At 42.6% G+C, this 26,338-nt stretch overlaps 1 protein-coding gene across 1 annotated transcript in view; it reads left to right on the top strand.

Moving 5' to 3' along the window:
• The window catches only part of JAG1 (jagged canonical Notch ligand 1), a 37,462-nt gene extending 11,804 nt beyond the window's left edge, over positions 1-25,658 (top strand). Inside the window, exons 3-26 of the mRNA XM_074817230.1 lie at positions 1,012-1,063; positions 6,571-6,825; positions 7,816-7,876; positions 11,739-11,869; positions 12,159-12,278; positions 12,731-12,844; positions 13,398-13,511; positions 14,342-14,455; positions 14,851-14,897; positions 15,406-15,579; positions 16,085-16,235; positions 16,773-16,937; positions 17,438-17,551; positions 18,194-18,307; positions 18,419-18,532; positions 18,658-18,774; positions 19,292-19,319; positions 19,431-19,516; positions 20,523-20,636; positions 20,881-20,990; positions 21,072-21,308; positions 21,654-21,785; positions 22,241-22,391; positions 22,828-25,658. Of these exons, the coding sequence (XP_074673331.1) occupies positions 1,012-1,063; positions 6,571-6,825; positions 7,816-7,876; positions 11,739-11,869; positions 12,159-12,278; positions 12,731-12,844; positions 13,398-13,511; positions 14,342-14,455; positions 14,851-14,897; positions 15,406-15,579; positions 16,085-16,235; positions 16,773-16,937; positions 17,438-17,551; positions 18,194-18,307; positions 18,419-18,532; positions 18,658-18,774; positions 19,292-19,319; positions 19,431-19,516; positions 20,523-20,636; positions 20,881-20,990; positions 21,072-21,308; positions 21,654-21,785; positions 22,241-22,391; positions 22,828-23,285 (3,273 nt within the window). The 3' untranslated portion in view covers positions 23,286-25,658. The remainder of the gene's footprint in view (positions 1-1,011; positions 1,064-6,570; positions 6,826-7,815; positions 7,877-11,738; positions 11,870-12,158; positions 12,279-12,730; positions 12,845-13,397; positions 13,512-14,341; positions 14,456-14,850; positions 14,898-15,405; positions 15,580-16,084; positions 16,236-16,772; positions 16,938-17,437; positions 17,552-18,193; positions 18,308-18,418; positions 18,533-18,657; positions 18,775-19,291; positions 19,320-19,430; positions 19,517-20,522; positions 20,637-20,880; positions 20,991-21,071; positions 21,309-21,653; positions 21,786-22,240; positions 22,392-22,827) is intronic.
• The last annotated feature ends 680 nt before the right edge of the window (positions 25,659-26,338 follow it).

Below are 26,338 nucleotides of genomic sequence, written 5' to 3'. Positions count from 1 at the left end.
GTTGTTTTGGTTTTGAATCATTCTGTAAACTTGAATATGGCTTGCTAAATGACAATTTTGAAAGATACAGCCTGGATAATAATATCTCAGAGTAGAGCTGGGGGAGGAGAAGACGTTTTAATGGCTCTTGTTCTCAAGTTAGGATTGAAGATAAAGGTGGCTTAGATGTAATAGCTGGCAGCTTCCCAACCCATGGAGTCACTTCAGTTAGTTTATGCTTATGATTATTATTACTGGAGTGCTGGCGAGCTCATTGGCAGATTAGTGCATCTGTAAATGTGACACGGGGTGGATAGCCCGTCTTCCCTTTCCCTGCTCTTCCAAATAGTCTGGTCTTAGCCTTTGTTTTACAATGCTTCTCTCTCACCCCACCCCCTTCCCATATCCATCAGTTCTTCCCTCGGTTACCTGATACTTGTGGGAGCTGCGATGGCCCTCATGCAGACAAAGCTTTCAAAGGGGGTGCTGAAAAGCAAAGTCCCTAGAGATCGGGCTGTCAAGGCAGAGCACAGTAATCTTAGCAACACTTCTTGCTTTCAGGACGGTTGGGGGAAGGGACATCAAGACTATTCTTCTGTAACAAAATTCTTTTGAAGCAGTTTTTGAGGGTGGGGGTTTGGTTCTGCTTTTTTGATGCTGCTCTGCCAGCCCGGTGTTTTCTGTCTTCCATGTGCAGTTCTTCCACACGTGCTTTATTGTGGCTACAGCATAGTGTCAAAGGCTGTACTTCCTGGTTAAGTACATAAGATGCATTAATGATGACAAAGATGAGCTATCCAAGGTGAAAGGTCTTCTAAGTCAGACTGGATAAGGTAGCTTAGGGGGTTTCAGGAAGATCATGTTTGTCTCAAGTATAATCTATTACCTATTTATGTTTTCAAGTATTCCATTTTAGGGCAGAGACCAGGAATTTTCCCTTTTAATTAAAATTGTTGCTGGTGGACATGGGGTTTTTTAATGTCTTACAGTCATGTGTGGCCTTGAAACTAACTCTTTTTTCTTCTTTTGCAGAGATCCTACACACTGCTTGTTGAGGCATGGGATTACAATGATAACTCTACTAGTAAGTATTCATTCTGCTGGTTTACTTAGTTTGGACACCTTGATTTCCTGTCCATTGAAAGGCCTTTAGTAGACTAACCAGCTTACTGTGAAGTAGAGCATGAGGAGAGGGAAAAACTCTCCCCCAGACAATTTGGAGCAACTACTCCAGGCTCTGCAGCAGCCTGTCCCCCTCATGTTGCCTGTAGAGGGTGAGTAGCTCACTCACCTAGGCACCAATGGTTTGATGCCTAAAAATAGACACTGTTAATTCCCTCTTTCTCCTTAGGGAGAATAAAAGCCAAGGGATTTCTTCAGGTTTTTCTGTTTGGATTATTATTTTTTTAAATTAGGAGTGGTATTCAGAAGCCTAAGTCTTGTCCACTTGGGACCTCTCTATAAACTATGTACTTCTCAAAACCGAACATGCTGCTCTTAAAAAAAAAAAAATTAAAAAAAATCTCCATAACACTTGGTATAGCTATCCATTTTATGACTGTAGATGAGAAACAGGAGTGACTACCAGCTCTTCCTTGGGAGTTGGATGACTAGGGATTTATATTGAGGGACTGAAAAATATTTACCAGACACCATCTGGTAGAGCTGGCTGCAAATCAAGGGTGGGAATCTTTTGCCTGGAATGTCTTTGGTTGGTTTCAGAAACTTTCTGCTAAGCTTTTCCTGCTGGCTAGAGGAAGCCACATAGAGTCTCTTGGCACATGAGCTGTTCTGCTTGCTGCCTACTGTTACTGAAGTAGGTGGGCAAAATTAGCTCTATTTTCAATCTAAGGCTCTAATAGTGTGTGGTAAAAGCCACAGGAGAAAGTATGAATCTGAACTCATAAACCTTTTGTTGACACAACAAGCCTTTTCCTTCAACGAGGAAGCAGCAGTGCTATGGCCCATCTTAAACCAGCCTTTTTGCAGTCCGCTCTGGAATGCCAGGTGACAGCCGCACAGTAATGAAATGGACTTCATGCTTCACGAGAGAAAGGCCTTGTAAAAATGTGCACAGTGCTGTGGTTTTGTGTTTTAATCGGTGAAGAGCACGCTGCTTGGGAATGGCTTTTGAGTCTGGGAACCTTTCTGCACAGATCTGCTCTTTAATATCTTCTTTTAATATACACGGGATGTCCTGTTAGTTCTTAGTTTCAGAATAGAGGTTGTCCATTGCAGATAATTCCTGTGACCTGTCAGTGGGAGCCATGGTTTGCTTTACAACCCGCCACACTCAACACTGTCGCAGTGCCTGTGATTTCAGGCCCTACCCCAGCACAGTCGTGGAGCGCTGGCTGGGAGATTTCTTGGCTCTTGTCTATGAAGTGTTTTATGGAGGAACAGAAAATAGATTGCTGCTGCAGCAGCAGAGTTGTATTAAAAATGGAAGATGCCTGAATTCAAAATGAAGGTCTTGTTTACAGTAGGATCTGAGAGTTTTTTCAGACTGGGTCTCTGCCACTTTTACTATTATTAGAGCTCATCTTTTTTCATGAAACAACTGCATTTCCAAAGCTACACAATGAACCCTTTCTTTGCTTTCATGTTCTGGAAGTACAATTGTCTTCAGACAAAATTGCCTCATTTCTCAGCAGTGCGTTTGACCAAGTGCAGACATGTTCTTACATATGTTCCTGATTTGCATTCCTGCTCCAGCTTTGCTGTCACATATCCATCTGTAGGTCACTTCAGTCGCTGTACTGCACAAAGCTTTTCTTTTGTACCTCATCGCTTAGTCAGCTTTCCCATAGCTGAAGAATAAGTCTTGAAGAACTAGTTAAGGCAATCATTAGAACTAAACAATTATCATATAAAGTGATGAGTATTTTTTTGATGTCCAGGATTTTCTTTTGCCCTAATTACTGCTCAATTGTAAGGACTCTGTGACAGCTCAAAAAAAAAAAAAAAAAAAAAAAAGAAAGATGGATTTAGTAGGCTTTGTGTAACTTTTCCATAGCTCTAGCATCCTCTGATCAATGCAGTCGTTAGGAGATCCTAGAGTGGATGCTTCCTTCCCCCCTCTACATTCCACTCCTCCTACGTTCCCCTTACCACATACTCTCTGTCTCCCTTCCAAGAGTGGCTTGCAGTTAAATTCTGGCCCTGTTGAAGTTGATGAGAATCGTGCTTTGTTGGAGCCAAGATTCAGCTTAAATGGTTTTCTTACTCTGGTTCTTGTCTAGATGCCATCTTGCTACTGTCGCTTCATACATAAAGCTAATGGGGCTGACATTGCATCTCAAACTATGTCAAAGAGCTATTGTAAATTACTGGTATCAGTTGCATGTGAATTCCAGACGGGCATAAGAGACTTCAGCACAATGTAAACCAAGCCATAGCTGGAAGTTGTCTGAAACAAAGACTTTCAAAAATAACTGTGGTGTCCTTGGCCACCCAAAACGCCTAGAGGAGTCTGGGCTTTTGTTGTTGTTTGCTTCCTGGTGCTGCATAGTTATAATTTCCAGAAATTGGAGCACTGAAAAGCAAAGGTGGGCAGTCAAAATAGCTAATTGCCCCGTGCCTAAAACCTTTGATACAGTTGCCGACAGAATAAAAAGACAGACTAATAGCTTTGAAGCGCAGCCACAAAAAGTGAATGAAACCAACAAACTTTGTCAGCAAAGTGCAGAGTGGAAGCTCAAGATGTACGGAAAGCCTCTCTCTTCCACTTCATCAATTTCTAATTGGTTAATGTTTCCTATAACCTTTCTATCAGAGCATGGGATTCCGAGTCAGATGATGTCAGACGAGTTAGGAAGATCGCCTTTCTCTCAAGCCTGGCTGACTGCTTCTTTTTATTTACTTAACCAGTCTGCTGCTTTGGGATTGCTTACTATAAAATTTAAAACATTGCTGGTGCGGGCTAAGAATGGAAGAGTTGTTGCAACGCCTTCCCTGAAGTCTGGGTCAGCGCACTTGTGTAAGGGCGTACTGACAGGTGGGAATAGGGAAGGGTGGAGAAATTTTTGTACAAGAAGGAACATGCCAATACTTCATTGTGAAAACTCTGGGTGATGGCTAATGGAAAGGGATCTTAAGTCTGTGAGATCTTACTTGAATTTAAATGCACGGTGGTAGCTTTATAACGAGTATCAAATGGAAGGCATTTTAGCCATGATCCAAAGTGAAATCACAGCTGGTTTTCATCTGGGCCCTTTAAAAAAATTAGTTTATCCAGTGGACTAATAAGGATGTTTCCATTTGAGTTCAGCCTGTGGTTAAGGGCTCAAAAGAGCCGGTGGCTGGAGTGAGATGTTGTAGACATACAGCAAGGATGTGCTTCCTAATGAGCTGGCAGATAGGGGAATGATAGAGCAGAGGCAGGAGGAAAGATCTCTTTTCCAAGGCGACTGTTTTTCTGGTGCCAAGGACTCAAATAGCTGTCAGTGGTATGTTCCCAACAGGGAACAGGAAAAGACTGGAAAAGCAAGAGTGAGAGTGCGTGTGTGTGCGTGGAGGGGGGGCGGTTTGCAAAACTAAATTGAGTGTCATTCCCCTTTTCTTCTGCCACTTAGAGGAGAAAAGGATAGAGTTGTTTTACTCGCAAGAAACAGGATGTCTTTATGCACGGAGTCGGTATTTGGGGAAACGCATTTGCTTTCCAACTGTGCTGTAGATCGGGGTGTAATCTTGGCAAGTGCAGCAAAGCCATCTCCAGCATGCATGAGTGGAGCTCTAATCGCTCGACTAGCCCCATTCAAGGCGAACAGATATGCATCTGCTTAAGTACCTCTTAGAATTAGTCAGTAATCTTGTTGATGAGATCTAAGAGCCTTACACCTGCACAGTACAGGACATGATATTGCTCTGGATATACCAGTATGGAAAAGTCCTTAGGCATCTATGTTACTTGTGAATGGGATTTAAATTAATAAAGGCCTGCATGCATTTGAAACTCTCACGCATAGATGTGGGGTTGGGGGCTTAGTGCCAATGAATAATAAAAACTGATTTAAATGGAAAATATTATAGAACCAGAAATACCAGAAGGTGAATAAGAAGTTGTTGCCCTTAATTTCACACTGTAAACACTTAATGGATGCCGTAGTCTCCAGCCAAGAATACCCCCCAAAATGGGTAAATGCGTACAATGTCTGTGTATTGTCACTCTTCTGTGATTGTGCAGCCAGTGCTTTGACTTGACTTTATTCAAAACTGCAGACAAGCAGGGAGGATCTAGTGGTGAATTGATAATGGATATCTGAGGCTCGAGAAGCCTGTTTGGAAGTTCTTTTTGAAAGCCACAAAGCAAAGGTCCTTAGCAAGATATTTAAAAGCATTTTAGATGAAAAACTGCCCGTGTGTCATCTCAAGCTTTATGTGACAACTTCTTTAGTCTTCAGCTCTGCCTTATGTTAAATCCATGAACTTTCCGTTGTAATTGTTAGAAGAACATGCTGAACATCAGTAAGTTTTAATTATTAACACTCAAATGTGCCAGTACTTCATGCGCCGCTTTCTAACACATCATTGGCAAACTGCCCTTCTACCTAAAATTCTTCTGTCGCTGGATTATGCTCCCATATACAGAGCAGTGTAGCCTGGTACTTATTTTTGGGTTTTGTACTATGTCTGCAAGGATATTTTGGCTGTTTTATGATAAACTTTCGCTCGGCAGTCAAGTGCTTGCTAGCAGCAGGTCGTAAGGCAGTGTCAGATCATTTAAGTCACAAGACCTGGATTACGAAGTGAAATACCACAGATATATACAATGTTCCGAGCTAATGTGAAGTATTATTATTTCAAACCATAATTTAGACAGTTGTAGGGCTCTAAAAGCCAGAAGACCTTTGCTGCAACTAAATGTCAAGTACAAAGTCTAAACTTTGACAGGCTCTGTAGAGAGAAGGGGGATCTGTAGCACATACATGCAGTAATTTGAGTTCTCTGCTTTGAGCTCTGGTAGTCTTGAATTTTTAGTGTCAGCTAACAGCTGAAGAGAGAATTTCCACGGTATTTCTCAGCCAAAACCTGGTGAGGTCACTGATGTCATCTGAATGCCAGAGTTGCTAGTTTTCAGTTTAATGTTTACCCCAGAGTCCTGGGAGGCTGCAAACCTTTTGCGGTGCTTACGTTCAGTTTGTAGACATTGCTTTATTAGGCTATTGTAGTATGATGTTTTTGTAAATATTCCTGTTAAAAACAAAACTAGTACCATGAATGGACAAGCCTGGAAAACCACATTATGTACCAATCTGTTGGAGCTAGATGTGAAAGCAGCTGAGTTTTTCTTTACTCACAAACTGTGTGATTCTTACTGGATGCCCTTACAGTGCAAAAGGGATAAGTGATTGGCAGTAACCTGACAGTCCCTTTTGATTTCAAGCTTTGTTCAGTTTGATAATGCTGCATGTGTGTTTCAGTTAATGGTTTGTAGCTCCAGGGCAGACTTATCTTACTCTCTAAAACAGAAAATTAATAAAACCAACTGGCTGCCTCAGAGAGTCTTGCCAGTGAAGCTAGAGAGATGTGACGTGGGAGGTAATGATACCTAAAGGAAGCTTTAACTCTGACATCTCTTCTGACTTGTAGATCCTGATCGCATTATTGAGAAGGCATCCCACTCTGGCATGATCAACCCGAGCCGTCAGTGGCAGACTTTGAAGCATAACGCAGGAGTTGCCCACTTTGAGTACCAAATCCGTGTGACTTGTGCAGAACATTACTATGGCTTCGGCTGCAACAAGTTTTGTCGACCGAGAGATGACTTCTTCACTCACCATACCTGTGACCAGAATGGCAACAAAACATGCTTGGAAGGCTGGATGGGACCAGAATGCAACAAAGGTTTGTGACGAATGCTCGACCCCCGGATGACCGGCGGGCTTGGGCAGGATTTGAGTGCGTCATATCCGGGTTGCAATTCAGTGTGGCCAGTTTGTGCAGACAACGGGGCTAAGGACCGATGGGACAGCGACTAAATCTTTACACACAGAACTAGGGGCAGGGGAGGACTAGTTTCTGCCTTGTTTTAAAATCTCAGAGAGGTCTGACAAGTACTGGGCACTTAGCAGATGTGTTCTTTCTCTGATTATCCACATCTTTGCCCTTGGGAATAAAACCCAGCCCACTGACTTCAATAGGAATTCTGCTGCTGACTTCAAAAAGGATTTCCCCTTTGGTGCAGAACTTCAAGACAAGCAGGAAGGAGAGACTTGTTTTAGAGCTGACCTGGCAAGTGTAAAGCTTTGGTGTTTGAAAAGTCCCAGGCTGTTTGTTCTACCTGAGAAGATGTTTAACACGTTTATTAGGGAATGGCAACTTCCTAGGTAATTTCAGACGGAGAAAGAAGGACTCTTGAGTAGGAACAGACTATCAGTATGCCTTGCTGACTGAGTTTCCCTGCAATTTGAATCGATGCTCATCTTAATATCCTGTCTGTTCAGAGATAATGGCTCAAAAGTAAATCCAGAGTAGTTAAAGGTTGCTTTGAGTTAGATGGAAAGCCAGGGAGAGTGGGCCATTTCACCTGCAAAAGACAGGGAAAGGAAACCTGTGGACTCAGAGTGACTTGAGCTCTCTAAGGCGAGATGGTTTCTGTTGCATAGAAAGAACTGAACAGCGTGAGATACAATTCCTCTTCAAAGCTAGCTGATTTCCTATCGCAGGGAGCCACCTACCTTGGTTTTTCCTTCCAGTAGACTTGATACGAGAGACTTGTTAAAACCTTGGATTTAGTACGATTACAGTACTGGTTAAAGTTTAAAACATTCCCACGAGTGTGAAGATGCAGGAAGCAGGCAGCATGCTGATACTCTTCTTTTTTTGTTTTAACAGCTATTTGTCGTCAGGGATGTAGCCCCAAGCATGGTTCTTGCACGATTCCAGGAGAGTGCAGGTAAATGCTCCCTCTCCCTCCTTGTTTTCCCCCCCCCCCCACCTCCCCATCCCCAAATAATTAAACAAGTGATGCTAAACGCAATAGAATTGGGGAGGGAGGGTGTTTTTGGAGTCATGTTTTTGACCAAGGCACATTATTCATGCTGACTTGCCCAGAATAAGGGGGGAGCAGGCTTTTTAATGCACTGATAATTTTAAGAAGCTTTTGGTTTGTGAAATGGTGGCACTGGGGGGGGGGGAGGAGGGTACGGGATACATCGTATGAATGCTGCCTAATGAGCACTAACTAATTGTTTCTGCATAAATAGTGCAAATGTTTTGTGGGTATGTTGTGTTTTTTTTTTTTTTTCCAACAGCCTGATTAATAGGCTTTTTCAACTACAAGCTTGAAGTACAGTGTGGCTTTTCTCTCCTCTTCTCCCTTTCACTGTTTCCCCCTTCCTCCCTCCCACCCCCTGGTTTCTTCCATCAGTAGGCAAAAGTCAAGCATTCTTTAGAATGGGATTAGTTAAATCTCTCGGTTCCTTTACCATTGTGAGCCAGGCTCCGAGTGCTGAGAGGTTAATAGCTGGGATGAAATCTTGTCGGTAGGCTCCGATGAATGCAGAATTCTGCTCCTGTGCTTTGAAGTCCCGTTCTGTCCTGGCAAGGAGACAATGAAAAGTAGAGTTTATCCATAACTCAACAATTAAATATTTGGAATGCCTCAAAATACATGAAATACATTTACAGCACGGGGATGTTTTCTCCCCTACTAATAGAGGGTTAATGGATATTAAATGTGGATGTTCTTTATCAACAAACTGGTTGTAAGTTGCTTCATGTAACCCTTTATCATATCTGTTTACCTGCGATAGGGAACGGAGGGCTTCTGAGGTTACAAAATGTTGATATTGATCCTGTGTAGGAAGGGTTAAAAGTGAAGCTTGGGTGTTCACGAATAAAACTCAGAAGTCTGAAGGAACAGAAAGTAACTTTTCTACCTCACAAACCTATTGGTGGATTCTCTATTGCTGGAAACTTTTGCATGAAGAGGACTGCTCTTCGTTCTAGATAAGCTGTAGTTCAAACAAGAACTAAATCTGGGGTGTCTGACAGACTATATATTATATAAGAAGTCAGCCTAAATAGCCACAGTGGCTCATTCTTTGTCCCTGTAATTCATGCTTCCAAAACAAAACAAACAAAAAAAAAAATCGCTGAGGAACATTCTGAAAGTAAGGTAGGAAGTAACTTTTCGTTCTCCACAGGAGACATGGCAAAGTGAAAGTCAAGCTGCAGGATGGACCCTTGTAGGTTGCTCACTGATTTTAATGTTTAGCAGCGCTGATATAAGCCGGTTAACCCCCAGAACACCAAATCTAAATCTTTTTTTAATTAAAAAAAGAAAAAAGCCTAGCAAGTAGTAGGAAGTACTGGGGGGCCAGATGGTGAGAGGAGCGTATCAGTCAAGGCTACCAGTGATTTGTGCTTCTGTCATCAGAATAAACATGCCTTGTAGGGGTTGCTGTCTCCTAGTCAGAACAACAGGCTTTGTTTCCAGATTTTTTTTTTTTCTTTCCTTTCTCTTTCTAAGTCTCTTACCTCCCACTCACTGCCCAGACATGCACTAGTGCTCTTATTTACTTAAGGTGCAACTTTCCCACACTTGATTTGCATAGTCTTGAAACAATGCTGTCCTTCTGGTGCTTTCAGATAACTTCTGCTTGCCAAGTTAGACCAATATCTTTAAAGTGAACACAGAAACAAGATTTTATTTTCTTTTAAGTTTTGATGAGTCATATAGCCTGTATGTTACAAATGCAACAGAGGTTAAAAATAACATCCCAGCAGAAACTGCTCTGGGTTCTGGTACAATAGACGACTTGCAAGCATTCTTAAAATATCCCTTTCCCTTTTGGTGCGAGTCACTTTCTTTAATGCAGGCCAGCCAACAAAACCATATTTACTCATGAATCACTATACAAGGAAAGTTAACTTCAGATTTCTCATGAGAAACTGCTGCATACATATTATTAAACAAGAATTATTACCATGAAACTTTTTCTGGAATTGATATCTAACTTTTCTTTTAAATGCCCGTAGCCTTATCCAATTTTGTTTGTTATACTTTGAAGCTGATGTTTGAAGAAAGTCGTAGCTTTGGCTCTAAAGCTCATGGCTTTTTTTGTGTGTGTTGTGTTTTTTTTTAATTACTTGTTTCTCTTTACACTTGCTTTAAAGAAAACAAAAAAACCCCACCCCTTTGATTTAGCAAAAAGGAGTAAAACTCTTGATTTGGATACGTAGTTTTGCAGGTGAGGTCCCTTGGTTTTGCTTGTGTGCAAGCTCACAGGCAAGTTGCTTTGAATGCAATACAAATTAAAAGGGTATGTTCCTAAATTTTGATCTCTGTGCATTCTTATTGTATTCCCTATATGGAAGGATTTTCCAAGAGCTACTTGAGAGAGGTTATTTTGCCTGATCCGGTTTTCTTTCATGTTCTTTGCACACAAAGACACATAAGTTGGACTAGATTTTTTTTTTAAACACACAAACTAGTAAGAATTTCCCATTGACTTTGAATAGGCTGCTACTGAAATAGCTATTAAAAAAAAAAGTTAATTAGGATGCAGTTTGTCACCTGAGATTTTTAGAAGGGAAGTCTGACTTACCACTAGCTGTGTCTGTGATTACCCAATGGATAGATCCTTCTGGCTTTTTCCCATGAGAAGAAATTGCCCGTAGAAGAATGGTGGGGGGTTTTATAAATAGAAAGCTTAGCTGACTTCTGTACAGATGAGGTTTGTTTTCATAATTTAGTGACAGCTTAGTGCATAATTGCTGCTGATCAATTACTCTCAGGACCTGTTAATGAAATACAGTACCTCAACAAACCCTTGCTCTTCATTTTCAGCTTGTTTTCCTTGTTTCTATCTATAGATCCTCTTTAATTTGAAGAATCCTTGGTCTGCCTTGCTAGTGAGAACTGAATGAAAGCCAAAATGAGCTTCCCCTTAAAGGGGCTTTACTTTAGAAGAACATCTTCCTTTTAAGTACAGAATTCGGGTAGCTCATTGATAGTGGCAATAAACAATGTAAATAATAATAACTTCTTCTCCAGATGTGAATTTAAAAGTTTCTCAGAATTGGATATGTTTTAGTTATTCCCTGAAAAGAGGTTAACATAAATCAAACTCTGAACCACACTGACAGCTGATCATCTTTGAACACATGTAAACTCCTGATGTGTGCTGTTTTCTTTCATGCCTTCCTGTGGCCCAGTCCATACTTGCTGTGTGTCTAGTCCAGACTAAGGTTGGCTTCCAACAGAGCAGAGAACTCCCGATGCTTTGCTGAGGGCTCAGAGTTGGTGTTGATGGTTTTGTTTGTCTTCTTACAAACCCCAGAGTGGCTGAAATGCCTGGAACCTTGTATTCATGAGGATCTCTGGATAACTATTGTTTCCACTGACTTTCCTCCCCCCCCTCAATTTATAAAGCACCCTGTCAAAGTCCAGAGATTGATTTGTAGTGCACACCCACCCTCTCCGCCACATTTGTATGAGGCTCCAAAAGAGTATTATTGTGCTGAATGGCCTCATGCTGGTTCTCTCAGAACAGTTATTCTTTTGTCAGGAGCCCGGCTACAGAGACCTTGGCAAAACTACGAAAATGTTTGTTTACAAGAAACCATCAAACAAACCTTGAATAGTTTCTCCCCTCCCCTCGTCCTGCCCTTCTCCCCCACCTCCCCGGTCTTTCTCCAAGCTTTGGAGTGCCACCCTCACATCTACACCAAGCAATTCTAATGGATTTTTGGTTTGTTTCCCTGTTCTGATTATTTTTTTTTTTTTTTTTTTTTCCCCTTTTTAAACGAAGGTGTCAGTATGGATGGCAAGGCCAGTACTGTGATAAGTGCATTCCACACCCAGGATGTGTCCATGGCACTTGCATTGAACCATGGCAATGCCTCTGTGAAACCAACTGGGGTGGTCAGCTCTGTGACAAAGGTATGCTAATCTTGTGGAGAGCCAAGTGCAACACTTGAATTTTAGCACCGGCAGATCGAGCGAGCCTTCTGAAACACGGTGGGAGGGTTTTGTCCTTCAGCTCCTCAGCATCGTCTCCTCTGCTGTTCTGGCGTTGTTAGCATATGTGCTTAACTTCTCCCTGTCCTGTCCTGCTCTCGTGTGTGGATGTATTCTGTAAAGGCTCTAGAATAATGGAACAAAGCATGCACGTGGTGATGCTTCCGTTCTTTTTTGCAACCATGGCTTTAACGTTCCTCGCCTCTTGCAGATCTGAACTACTGTGGAACCCACCCACCCTGCTTGAACGGGGGTACCTGCAGCAACACTGGCCCTGATAAATACCAATGTTCCTGCCCTGAGGGCTACTCGGGACAGAACTGTGAAATTGGTGAGTGTCTGGTGCAGCTGCTGAGCTGCCACTTGGCAGTGAATTCTTGCCAGCTTTTAGTAGCTGGTTTGGGATGTATTTTATGAGGCTGGGGAAAAGTCAATTTATGATACGAATTATGATGTCAGGGCTAGGTACAAAGATCCAGACTTGCTTGTTCATGCTTCATCATGAACAGTTGGCATCTCTGAAAGTCAGCCTTCTGCTCACCAGAGAGATCACTAGACTTTACCTTGTCTGGCTCAAACTCAGACAGGTCCAAGTCAGCGTGGTGATGAGTTTAGGGTGGAAGGCGGCTCCCTGCTGGCTAGTAGCTTTTTAATTCACAGGAGTGCGATACATCAAGCGTAACGATGGTGTAGCCCAGAGTAGGAGCGTGTGGAGGGAGCAGGGGGTGGCTTCTGGGGATGTTTCTGTAGTCCCTACCGTGACGTACTTGTGTCCTGGCACAGCGGAGCACGCCTGCCTCTCTGATCCTTGTCACAACGGAGGGAGCTGCTTAGAGACGTCTACGGGATTTGAATGTGTCTGTGCGCCTGGCTGGGCTGGACCAACTTGCACTGATAGTAAGTCCTTTCAAAATGGAATTAAAAATGGGCTAGTTTGCTGGTTTAGATCAGTCTTTCTAATCCCTGATAAACTTACAGGGCAGCCTACTTAACCTTTCTCAGCTTTAGTGTTGGTTCTTGGCAGCCATTTATACCACTGTGCACTCTCTTCTCCTTTGCTTGTACTAAAGTTTTTTTGTTAAATGCCAGGGGAAGGAAGGGCCAACGGCTTCTTGAAAGAAGCAGAACACTGAAGTGTTACAGCGTTCCGGCAAGTTGTTTAAAATGCTGCTTAGAGAGACTTGCTGGATCAAAATCTGACTTCTACATGCAAAAAGGCCACAGGTGTAAACCTCTTCCCTTGTGTTTGAACCCCCTGTCATGCTACTGTTATTTTTAAAGGAGACTTTTGCTGAAATCAGAACAGACCTAGAAATTCCAAGTAGAAGTCCTGTTGTCTTGCTGTTCCTCCGGGCAAATCCCAGTAGCAGCAACCATTTATCAGATTTGTCAGTTAGTGACACCGCCTGTTCGGTAACAGAGCTAAGCCTCTCCTCGCTCTGCCTTACAGATATTGATGATTGTTCTCCAAATCCCTGCGGTCATGGAGGAACTTGCCAAGATCTAGTTGATGGATTTAAGTGTATTTGCCCACCTCAGTGGACCGGCAAAACATGCCAGCTAGGTGAGAACCGCTTTTCTCTTCATCTAGCGTTGCTCTGTGGTGGGGGGGAAAGACAAATTCAAGAGGGATTGTAGTCCAGCGGGCAAGGGCAGCCGTGCCCCTTGCGTTAGGCAAAGGTTTATGGTTCCAAAGCCTGCAGATGTATTCTGGCACATCGAGAACATTGCAGGCCTGGGGTCTAGGACAGCCCCAAAGCCTCGAGTGTCTGTCTTCTGTCCGTGTTTTGCTGATGCGTGCTGGTGGTCGAAGGAAATGGTTAACTAAGCCAGAGAGGCGTGCTTTAAACCGTAAATGAACCGGAGTGGGGAGGGTGCCTGTGTCTGCCTCCCAGTCCCGCCCCCACGTGCATTGCTTCCTTCACCCTGTGAGAAAGTCGCTGTAGCTCTTGGGCCGTGTCAACTCCTCCGGACTGAGGAGTTCACAGCTGGGTTCCAAAATGTGGATGATCTCACGAAGAAGGAGCTGTCTGCATTCTTGACACAACACACTAATCCCAGTGACCAGGCTGCAGTGCTCCTCCTTCAAAATGCTGGGCTGAGATGTGGGGGGGAAGTTGCTCTTAATGAGTGGCTGGGTAATCATCAAATAATTAGCATAGCCTGTATGTTCTAATTGCAGAGAAATTGAAAGAGACTTCAGAGACTGCTGTATGATTGACTTTTGTTCATTCCAGTCACGCTAATCCACGCTGTATATTACAAGTTCCTTTTAGATCTGAATGAAGTGCTGATTATTGCTGTGAAAACCGGCTGTAGGATTTTTTATTTTTTTTTTCCCTTCTCCTCCTGCCCTACAAGCCCTGCATTTGACCATTCACCTTGTTTTTTCAGATGCGAATGAATGTGAGGGCAAACCCTGTGTCAATGCCAACTCCTGCAGGAACCTGATTGGCAGCTACTATTGTGACTGCATTACTGGCTGGTCTGGCCACAACTGTGATATAAGTAAGTGTCTATATCCTTGGGTTTGTCAAAAACCAGTCGTGTGGTGTGTATGTCACTGAGTTTAAGCTCAGATTTAAACATCAGGCAGAGTCCCAGCAGCTGATGTTTTTAGAAAGGGAGTAGTTGGTGTGGAATGAAAATACACAATTTTATCAAACTCATTAGTCCATAACATAGCTATATTCTGATAAAGTGGCTAAAACAATGATGTGAAGTTTCACTGCCTCTAGTAGAAGAATCATGAAAGGCTCCCACCCATTATAATAACCTTATCTCAAGGAAGGCATGCAGGAAACTTGACAAAAGTTTTATCAAGCTCCAGTTTTAGAGAGACTTGAACCCTGTATCTAGTGTAAATATATTTTTGCCTTCTAACCACGCTAATTTTATTACAGATATTAATGACTGTCGTGGACAATGTCAGAATGGAGGATCCTGTCGGGTGAGCCATGCTTGTTTTATTTTGGTTTCCCTGAGACTTCAGCAGTAACTAAAACACTTGAGTCTAAACACAAATAGTGTGGAAAAGAGCAATTAGCTGGTATAAATTGTCATTTCTTTGAGTTGGAGGGAAGGTCTGTGTCATGCTACAGCATGTCGGGCTACGTCTGTAGAACAGCAAGGGCAAAAAAATATAACTGTAATAAATGACTCATTTTCACTGCTGGTGTCACCAGTGAATGGGCTGGTTATTGTGCAAACTACTTGCTGTAAGTGTAGATACTTCACTTCAAAATGGGGATTAACGTATCTTGCCTGGAAACCAAGAACATAAGCCAGTGTTGGGGGGGTTGTTGTGTGTGTTTAATATTTCCCCCTAAATATTCTTGCCTTGTTTGGACATAAAGAATCTTTTTCCTTTTTTTTTTTTCTTTTTTTCCTCTTTAATAAGGATATGTCAAGAGGGAGGAAAAAAAATCTTAACGCTAAACTTTTTTATTCCTTCCCAGGACTTGGTTAATGGTTATCGGTGTATCTGTTCACCTGGCTATGCAGGAGATCACTGTGAGAAAGACATCAATGAATGTGCAAGTAACCCTTGCATGAATGGGGGTCACTGCCAGGATGAAATCAATGGATTCCAATGTCTGTGTCCCGCTGGTTTCTCAGGAAACCTCTGTCAGGTAAGAAGCCTGGGTGAAAGGCAGGCCCTCAGCCAGTCGCGTTTCTACCAGCACTCTGGATCCGTACACGGAATGCCTTGCATCCAGTGAACCATAGTATAAACTTGTACTTGATATCGCTGTCAGCCTGCCAAGAAAGTGCTTGATTAATATATATTGGGGGGGGGGGGGGGGGGAGAAACCAACAAAAAACCCTGACGGGCCGCTGAGGATTCTTTTTGTTAAACGGACTGCAAGCGTTTGCACATCAGGTTTTGTTGCCCGCTAACTATTAACTTTCAGTGGCTGTTTAATATCAAGAGTGCTGTCTGCTGAAATAGTTGCAAGTCTAACTAAACTCTGGGCATTCTGAACAATTCATTGAGGCAGCAGATAAAAAGGTCAGATTCCACAATGTCTGCCTGTCGTAGTGCGGGAAAGCTATGATAAAGCAGCTGTTTCACTCGGCCTTCCCCCCTCTTTTTTTATTTTTTCCCCTCCTTTCCTCTCTCTGCACTGCTTACAGCTGGACATAGATTATTGTGAGCCAAATCCTTGCCAGAACGGCGCTCAGTGCTTCAACCTTGCTATGGACTATTTCTGTAACTGCCCTGAAGATTACGAAGGGAAGAACTGCTCCCACCTGAAAGATCACTGCCGCACAACTCCTTGTGAAGGTTTGTGTCACCTTGCAGGCGAATGAGAACCACGGGCAATAGTTTCTGCCCCTCCCCTGGCTGGAGCCATAACACAGCTCCACTGGGGTGGTCGCTGGGGTAGCTCACGCGTAAAGAGGCTGAATTTTGCCCTGTGCCTTATGCCTCTCTCGGGAAGATGAGTAATATTTGTAAATACCGGCCATTTGAAAGACAGCATTATGTCAGCGTGGACAGAAAACACACGTAGCAAATAGTCTGTTTTGCTGAATTTATTCCGGGCCACGGACGTGGTCCAGCAATCTTCAGAGAAGATGCTGTGATTATGTTATGCACAAGCAGTGGGTATAGTTCTTTGATTTTTGAAGCGGCAAGCGTATTTGGCAGTGTTCGGTTTATGGTTGGACTCGATGATCTTAAAGGTCTTTTCCAACCCTAAAGGATCCTACGATACATACGTCTATTAAACGTCCATGGCTGGGAATTAAAATGTTGCTCTTAGCTTAAGAAAGCAGATAGAATGGGCAATCCTCATGCAGGTCTCTGCTTTTTCTACAGTAATTGACAGCTGTACTGTGGCAGTAGCTTCTAACAGCACGCCAGAAGGGGTTCGTTATATTTCTTCAAATGTCTGTGGTCCTCACGGAAAATGCAAGAGCCAAGCAGGTGGAAAATTCACCTGTGAATGCAACAAAGGATTCACTGGCACCTACTGTCATGAGAGTAAGAGCTAAAAAGAGAATATATTTTACTGTCCCCTACTCTTTTTGGAAGAAGATTCCATCCTTTCCTCCCAGACTGCTTTAAGGTTTTGATCTTGTAACACAGTGAACCTTGGAACTGCTTTAAATTTTCATATCCCGCTTGGGCGAGGCAGATTGGAATTTGCTAGGCCTTGGGGAAAGTTCACAGTAATGAACCTTCTGGCCTTGAATTGTATGTTTTGAAAAACCTTATGTATACAAGGTCTGAGGTAGTTAATAGTGGGGTTTAACATGGATCTTAAGGACTCCTGATTTTCTTTGGTTTTAATAGTAATTGAGTGACAGGCTCATCACTTTGTGCCCTGTTTTTCAGCTATTCCTCATCTTCTTTATAACCCTTCATCTCAAAAGGGTCGTAGAAATGGGAGTAGCACCAAATAGTCTGCAATAAGACGATGACCTCTAGTAGCTGTACTTCTAGCTGATTTTTTTTTTTTCTTTCCCTCCAAACTGTTGCAGATATTAATGACTGCGAGAGCAACCCCTGTAAAAATGGTGGCACTTGTATCGATGGCATCAACTCCTACAAATGTATTTGTAGTGATGGATGGGAGGGAACATATTGTGAAACAAGTAAGTTAACCATTCTTCAGCTTGCAGAAGGATGTCTTGAGCCAAAAAACATCAGGAAGGAATGGCTAGTGCTGTCTTTAAGATGATAGTGACCAACTGGAACCAAATCAATGGAAAGTTTGCTCCGAAGGCCACACAGGACAAGGTGTCCTCTTTTCCCCTGAGTCCCCAGGCTTTTGTATCACAACTAAACCCAAGTTACGGAGCTGGACTGGGAATAGAACCTGGCTCTCCTCCCGTTTGGTTTTCTGCTCTACCCTTTGGATGACTTCCTATAAGAAACCCTTAGCATTAGTACGCTGCTTTAGCAAAGACATACCTGCGTTTCACACTTGTATTTAGTCGGTATCAGGAGTAGAAGAGGAGTGAGCACTCCCCTCCTATCCTCTGACTGATAGGATAGTTTATGTAATAGGCCTTTTCTTGTTTACTGAAACAAGATGACAAATGAAATGAAAGCAAACTGGAGGAATGTGGTGGCATAGTCTTCATCTCTGTGACAGCGCTTAAAGCTTTAAAATACTGTTTTAAGTGTTTAAACACAGGCCAAAACTAGGGATGGGACATGCACCTTTCAAGCATGAAGTGTTTGTCAATTCCGTAAGCACTGCTTAGCTTGTTTTCTTTTCTTAACATATCTAGATATTAATGACTGCAGTAAAAACCCTTGCCACAATGGAGGAACTTGCCGAGACTTGGTCAACGACTTCTTCTGTGAATGTAAAAATGGGTGGAAAGGAAAAACTTGCCACTCCCGTAAGTTCAGCATTTCCAAACCAAAACAGGCGTGCTCTGTTAGGCTGCTTAAACTTGTTGCGTTCCCTTAAGAAAGCACCAGGTATTAAGGATCCTTTGGGTTCTTCGCAGGTGACAGCCAGTGCGATGAGGCAACGTGCAACAACGGAGGAACGTGTTACGACGAGGGGGACACGTTCAAGTGCATGTGTCCTGCAGGATGGGAAGGAGCCACTTGTAACATAGGTAAGGACCCGGCCTAATCCCCAGGGAGCAGAGGCAGCGCTGGGTCTGTGACCTCGGTCTTTCCTCTTGGCCCGGTTTTGACGGCTTTCTAACCACTTAGCGGCGAATCCTGTTTCTGTTTACAGCAAGGAACAGCAGCTGCCTGCCAAACCCCTGTCACAACGGTGGTACCTGCGTCGTCAGCGGGGATTCTTTCACTTGTGTCTGCAAGGAGGGCTGGGAAGGACCCACGTGTACCCAGAGTAAGTCATCTCAGCTTGAACTTTTCCAGAGTGTTGCGTGATGAGAACATTAGCTCATCCTGTCGCCCTTGGAGTCCAGATTGAAACCAGAAGGAAAAGCTTGTTTGATGTAGGCTTTAGCATCACCTGAATCTTTGTTTTTAATGACTTTATGTGATAGAGCCTTGACCTGGGCATGAGAAAGTTGCAAATGAGCTAAGTGGAGACAGATGTTGTCTTGTTTTCTCCCGCATTCTTTTTCTACGAGCAGCTCTGTCTGCTTCCACTTTTTTTTTTTTTTTTCCCCTGTTAGATTCTTTACAAGGATCTCTTCCTGTGTACATGTGTTCCACAATGTAGTTAACAAATTTTGTGGTAGAAGCCTGGAATCAATTTAGTAGAGAATTTCAGCATATTTTTGTAAAAGTTGAGCTAAGTGTAACTTGGGCATTAGGGGAAGTTTGATCCTTCTTTACTGACAGTGGAGTTGTATTTGCCAAAGGCTGCATATTTAATGTTGTCTCTCTTTGCTTTGCAGACACAAATGACTGCAGTCCTCATCCTTGGTGAGTTTAATATGTTTATCTTTCATACTTGGCTTTTTTGTTATTTTAGAATTCTAGATTCTTTTTATCTGTTGCAGGTTTTTAATGTATATAACAACTTTTCTTTATTAGTTATAATAGTGGCACTTGTGTGGATGGAGACAACTGGTACCGCTGTGAATGTGCTCCAGGCTTCGCAGGCCCCGACTGCAGGATCAGTAAGTGTTTCACTGGCACCCTACCTTTAATTCTTTTTTTTTTCTTGCTTGAATCTTGTGGTGAGACAATCATCTTAATTAAGTGGTAGATCAGATTAATGACAGGTGTCCTGTGTCTTCTGTATCCGTACCCACACCTGTAGCAGATGTGGGGAGGGCAGGAATAGCACTGAAAATGAAAGAAGTCTTAAAGTCAGTTCAGCCGAGCAGGCAAAATGCCCTTCAGGATAGTCTTCCCTGTTAGAATGTGTTTGTGTGGCAGAGGTTTCTGCTCGAGACGAAAGCGTGCCAGCCAAAAACCTTGTCAATTAATAATCCACCTACACGCCCTGAGGTGATGTATGCACTTCCCTGTAATTTAATAATAATTACAGGTAGGAGGACACTAACACTTTTTTTTTTTAATAACAGCCATGGAAATAGAAGTTTCATAGCAGCAATACAACTGGAAGGGGGTTTAACACTGTCATCGGTTGAAGACTCTAGGAGGGAGGGGGGGGGAAGCTGGAGTATGTCAAAGGAGAGGAAGTGTGTTTGTGTGAGGAGGAATGTGTCCTTGCCCTTGAAAAGCTGAAGTAGCCATAGGGTCAGGTTTTGATCTCTGTTAGTGCCACACAGCAGGAACTTCAAAGAACGTGCTCTGAGATTACACCGGTGCTACTAATAAGAACCTATCTCTGAGTAGACACTAGAAAATGAACATGAAGCTCCAGCAGGCAAATCTCTTTTCTGACAAAATAAAAGGATATTTAGACTGGCTATTAGGAAGCATTTCTTTGCAGAAGGGGTTGTTGGGCGTTGGAATGGGCTGCCCAGGGCAGTGGGGGAGTCCCCATCCCTGGAGGGGTTGAAGAGTCGGGTTGACCCAGCGCTGAGGGATCTGGTGGAGTTGGGAACGGTCAGTGTGAGGTTAATGGTTGGACTGGATGATCTTCAAGGTCTTTTCCAGCCCAGGTGGTTCTGTGATACTATAGATAGCTTTTATTTCCTCTCCTTCCCATCGCAGATATCAACGAATGCCAGTCGTCACCCTGTGCCTTTGGAGCTACATGCGTAGACGAAATTAACGGCTACCGTTGTATTTGCCCACCGGGTCGGAGTGGTCCAGGATGCCAAGAAGGTATTCCAGTGGCCATGGCTGCGTATATACATCTATATACATAATATACCTGTAGCAAGAGCTGTGTAACTGTGTGGTAACAGGTTTGGGGTGGTTGGGGGGGTTATTTGTTGTTACTTGAAAGCAAGTATATTCTTTTACTGAAGAAGGAAACTTAGTGGTAAGATGAACCCTTGGGAAAGGGTTGTTTTCACTTGTTTTTTCCCTGTTTTGAAGTTTATAATTCCGCTCAATCTCTCTTCAGTTACAGGAAGGCCTTGCATTACCAGTGTTCGAGTAATGCCAGATGGGGCGAAGTGGGATGATGACTGTAATACCTGTCAGTGTCTCAACGGAAAAGTCACCTGTTCTAAGGTACAGCGGTGCTGTGGTTCGGGTTACGCCGCCTCCCGCCCCGTAACCAGCGGTTACTTACCCATATTTATTCTCTGCTAGGTTTGGTGTGGTCCTCGACCTTGCGTCATACATGCCAAAGGTCAGAGCGAATGCCCGGCTGGACACGCCTGCGTTCCTGTCAGAGAAGACCACTGCTTCACGCACCCGTGCGCGGCCGTGGGGGAGTGCTGGCCTTCCAACCAACAGCCTGTGAAGACCAAATGCAATTCTGATTCTTACTACCAAGAGAACTGTGCCAACATCACCTTTACCTTCAATAAAGAGATGATGGCACCAGTAAGTAGCAGGACGTAGCTCGCCATGCTGCGGCACACGTGTGCCTGTTTGCCAGAGCATAAAACCACTTTTTGGACTGGTAAAAGGACAGTAAAAGCTGGCACTCCCTTATTATTAAAGAAAACAGAAGGTATAGAAAGATTAATACAGACTTCTACCCAAAGTGCTTTTGTGTCCAGAGAAAAACAAAAGCTGGTTTGGAGGGGATTTCCCCCTCCTCTTCCCTTGAGAACTCTTACTTCAGGGCAAAAAAAAAAAAAAATAATTCTCATATCTGTGTGTTTGTGTGCATATGTATTGAAAAAAAAAAAAAAATAAAACCACCTTTTTTTTCGTATCCTCCAGGGACTTACCACAGAGCACATTTGCAGCGAATTGAGGAATCTGAATATTCTGAAGAATGTTTCTGTTGAATATTCCATCTATATTACCTGTGAGCCTTCACACTTGGCAAATAATGAAATACACGTTGCGATTGTAAGTATTCCTGGAATATTTTTAAATGTCTTAGTAGTTAATTGCTTGGATATGTGTGCAACATCTGGATTTCATAAAAATCGTAATTCCTGGCTTTGTCAGCACTTCTCATGGTTTAGTTTCCATCCCAATTCCCTTTAAGAACAGGGAAGAAATCCGGGTTCCATGTGCGTACCTGAGAGCTACCATCTGGTGGCAACTGTAACGGGGTAGTAAAACTGTTATACTCTCGAGTGCTGCTTTTTTGGGGGTCTTTTGGCTGTCTTTTTTTAAAGACGGGGACAAAAATTCTGCGTTATTAGTTTCTGCTCGTAGCTGGGCTTTTTGTTTGCTCCTGTTTTGCGTTTTAAGTATTAAAAGACCTGAGAGCCAAGTGATTGTGAAAGTTTATAAAGAGCAGGTTACCCACGCATCTGATCTGGCATTTGGGATTAATTGTCTGACTTCCTCTGTAGTCTGCAGAAGATATAGGGGAAGATGAAAACCCAATCAAAGACATCACAGATAAGATTATTGACCTTGTCAGTAAGCGCGATGGTAACAACACGCTAATTGCTGCAGTGGCGGAAGTCCGAGTACAGCGGCGACCAGTTAAAAACAAAACAGGTGAGTTTTTTTTTCCTTGTCTCCAAAAACTCGCACACTTGCCCTGGCTAGAACAGCCCTTCAGAGATGGGGAAGCTTTTCTCGCTTCTGAAAGTTGTAGCAAGTCTGAGAATCTCTGTCTCTTGGCCCTGTTAACTGGGAACAAGAAGGAGACTTTGCACCAGGGTCTTGTTACTTTAGAAAAAAGAAAGTTCTCCAGCCAGCGCTGAGCAGGTTAAGAGGAAGGAAGACGTTTGCCTCGGGGGCGATCGGTCAGTACTCCCGAGTCCTAAACTCACGTTAAACCTCTTGTGTTCTAAAACAGCCAAGATTATGTTACAGTCTGGACCCCGGTGGAAAAAAAGCAAGGCTTAAGAACTGAGACTTGTTTCTGTAGAAAGCCGGGGCTGGAACGCTTGGTGTGCAGCAGCATTAACTGGTCTCGTATCTCTTCCAGATTTCTTGGTGCCGTTACTGAGCTCGGTCCTAACGGTGGCCTGGATCTGTTGCCTGGTAACTGTTTTTTACTGGTGCATCCGAAAGCGCAGAAAGCAGAGCAGCCACACTCACACGGCCTCTGATGACAACACTACCAACAACGTCAGGGAGCAGCTGAATCAGATCAAAAACCCCATTGAGAAACACGGAGCAAATACTGTCCCAATCAAAGACTACGAAAACAAAAACTCTAAAATCGCCAAAATAAGGACACACAACTCAGAGGTGGAGGAAGACGACATGGACAAACACCAGCAGAAGGCCCGATTTGCCAAGCAGCCAGCCTACACTTTGGTAGACAGAGATGAAAAGCCCCCCAACAGCACACCCACCAAACACCCAAACTGGACAAACAAACAAGACAACAGAGACTTGGAAAGTGCACAAAGCCTAAACCGAATGGAGTACATCGTATAGCAGACAGCGGGGTGCTGCCGCGCAGGGCCTTTAAACGGCGTTCTAAAGGCACTCAAGAGCTTGTAGTTCTTAAACTGTTGTGTAATATTTGAGTCTAAGGCTATTATTTACTTAGAATCCCTGTGTTAATTTAAGTTTTGACAAGCTGGCTTACACTGGCAATGATAGTTGCTGTGGTTGGCTGGAATACCAAGTGCTGCATTTCACATCTATGCAAAACTAGTCAAAAGTGCCCTCCTGTAAATTCAGCTGTAGCTGACACATCATGGAAACGTTTCATAAGGTATTACATAGCCTTATTACTCTTCCTTAGTGTTAATTTTTTTTTTCTGCCAGATGTCCCGATTTATACAGTTTCTTTAGAATAATACATTTTATTTATATTTATTGAATTTGAGTTTTTTGTATATTGGTTTTATGGTGACGTACAACTAGTTCTGTATTTGAAAGTGCCTTTGCAGCTCGGAACCACAGCAACTATCAAAAATAAGTTTATTATTTATTTTTTTATTGTATTTTTGTTGGGGGCGGGTGGGGGGAACTTGTCAGCAGTTGCTGGTAAATGAAGAATTTAAAGAGGAAAATGTGTCAAAAATAGAAGTTTGTATAGATATGTAAATAATTCTTTTTTTATTAATCACTGTGTATATTTGATTTATTAACTTAATAATCAAGAGCCTTAAAATATCATTCCTTTTTATTTATATGTATGTGTTTAGAGTTGAAGGTTTTTGATAGCATTGTAAGCTTGTGGCTTCTCTATTTTGAATTTATTTTCTTGTTACATGTTGCCTATATGCCAAAACTAAGGTGTTCTAAAATAGTTTATTTTTAATAGGATGGGCTTTCATGCCTTGATGCTGGTTTTTGTACAATGTCAAACGTTTGAAACACCTTCCATAGTATCACTTTAAGACTATTTGTAAGTACTGACTGAGGCAGTTTAGATAATTAGACTAGAAAATTTTTTTTGCTGCTTTAGACTTGAAAAACGAGTGACAGGCAGATAATCTGCTAAGAAGCAGTTTAAGGGAACAAAACTGAGTTTATTACTTTATGTAGATGAAATGTGAGTGGTTGCATGTAATTAAAATATCAAATTAGCGTGTGAAGTTGGAAACACAGCAATCTTATTTTGTAAATTCTAATTATTTTTTTTCTCACCATGAATATGTAATACTGAACCACTTGTAGATTTGACTTTTTTTGTAATCTACTGCATTTAGGGAGTATTCTAATAAGCTAGTTGTTGAATACTTGAACAGTAGAATGTCCAGTAAGATCACTGTGTAGGTTTGCCATAGATTACACTGCCCGCCTTAACAAGTGAGGAAATCAAAGTGCTATTACAACGTTTAAGATCAAAAGGCTTATAAACATAGTAATCTCGGTGGTTAACCATCGAGATCATGAAGATACCTTGTATTGTGATATTAGTGTTATATGAAAATGCATCTTTGATGTGTTGTTCCTGGCAATAAATCTTGAAAAGTAATATTTATTAAATTTTTTGTATGAAAACATAAAAGAGCGTGGAGATTATTGAGCTGGGAGGCACTCCCAACTAAGTTAGTTGTGCAAAACCAGGGGCAGGTGCTGGCTTACATTTCCAAGACCTGCCACTGATTTCAGTGGAGTCAGTCAGATTTTTGTTAGATGATTACACGTTCCCCTCTGGCTCTGAACCAGGCTGAGGGGGTTTGAAAGCAGCAGGTCCCTTGTTCTCAGTGTCTTCTGGCTCGTGTACCTCCGTGTACTTCTGAGAGGAGGAGGAGGTGACTGGAGTTGTGCAACACGTTTACTTTGCATGGGCCAATGAGCTACCACCAGATAGTAACCAAATTTAAGTAGCTAGGCAAGATCCAAACTGCTGACCGGGATGGGAAAGGATCCATAGATTATTCTGATTTTGAATGGGCAGAAAGTGCTTTGTAAAGCATAAAATAAACTCTTGAAATATTCAACGTATGGCTTCTCATGCTTAACTAATGCTGCCCCTCCCACCTACGAGGGGCTGCGTGTGGGAGTAGGGGTTAGCTGGCTGAGAGTTACTCTTATTTTAGCATGTTTTCCTGAGGAAGCTGCAAGTTTGTTTTGGGAAGAGGCTAGTACGAATCTGAAAGAACAATTGACAGTGTGTAACAAATGTAATTGAAAAATAATATAAAATAAGGTCAGGCTGCTGCTTGTACTTCAGCTTAAACCAACCCTCTGCAAGGTTAGGCCTTTTCATCCATATTTGTTTGTAGTAAATACTTTATATAAAGATTGCTGCGATATGAATACAATGAACACTTAAATCTGATAGCAAGACATACTCTGTTCTGTACCTTCTTTACAGCTGTCTAAAAAAAAAAAAATCGATAAAATCTATTTAGTGTTACTTTTTATTTCAAACTCGCTTTAAAAGGAGCTTTCTAACTTGTCACTGCGCTGCCGTCAAAGGGGGACTGCCTCACTCTTCGCAATCACATGCCACATAACTTAAGTACCAGAGAAGCAGCAGTTTACTGCCTCCTGAATGGGAATTCAACATGATTAGCTTCATCTCACCACTTCAATAACTCCTCATCAAACAAATCCCAGGAGCATTTATTTCCCTTTGTTCCCTGACTTCTACAATCTGCAATAAAGCAAACACGTCGTGTCTAAAAAAGCCACTTAAAGAGAAGCGAATCTTCCACCCGCCTCAGAAGTACAAAGCGAGGCTGTGAACTGAGTGCTTTTCGCCACTTTTCATGTTGAATTGGCCATCTTCCTGATGGCTCCTGTTCACGTAGGTCTCAAAGTCAATGATGCAGGAGCCAACTGCTTCTTTAAGTGACAAACATTTGTACCTGACGTTGTGGGAATAAATCTGAGTCTGCCTTCTACTAAGAAAAAGCAGAAAATAAATTTTCAAAGAGAAGGCTTTTGCTAGTCCTGGGAACATGTATTAAGCGACTTCAAAAACCTACTTCAAAACTCTAATTACAGACTTAACATAGTGACAAAGGTGTCTAGATCTCTGAAGACACCGTAGAGCAAAACCGGGGTTCCTCAAGCTTCAAAAC

The sequence above is a fragment of the Strix aluco genome, chromosome 3 (genome assembly GCF_031877795.1).
Source record: "Strix aluco isolate bStrAlu1 chromosome 3, bStrAlu1.hap1, whole genome shotgun sequence".
Lineage (NCBI taxonomy): Eukaryota > Metazoa > Chordata > Aves > Strigiformes > Strigidae > Strix > Strix aluco.
Note: the sequence above shows the minus strand (reverse complement) of the source record. Positions and strands in the feature narration are given on the sequence as shown.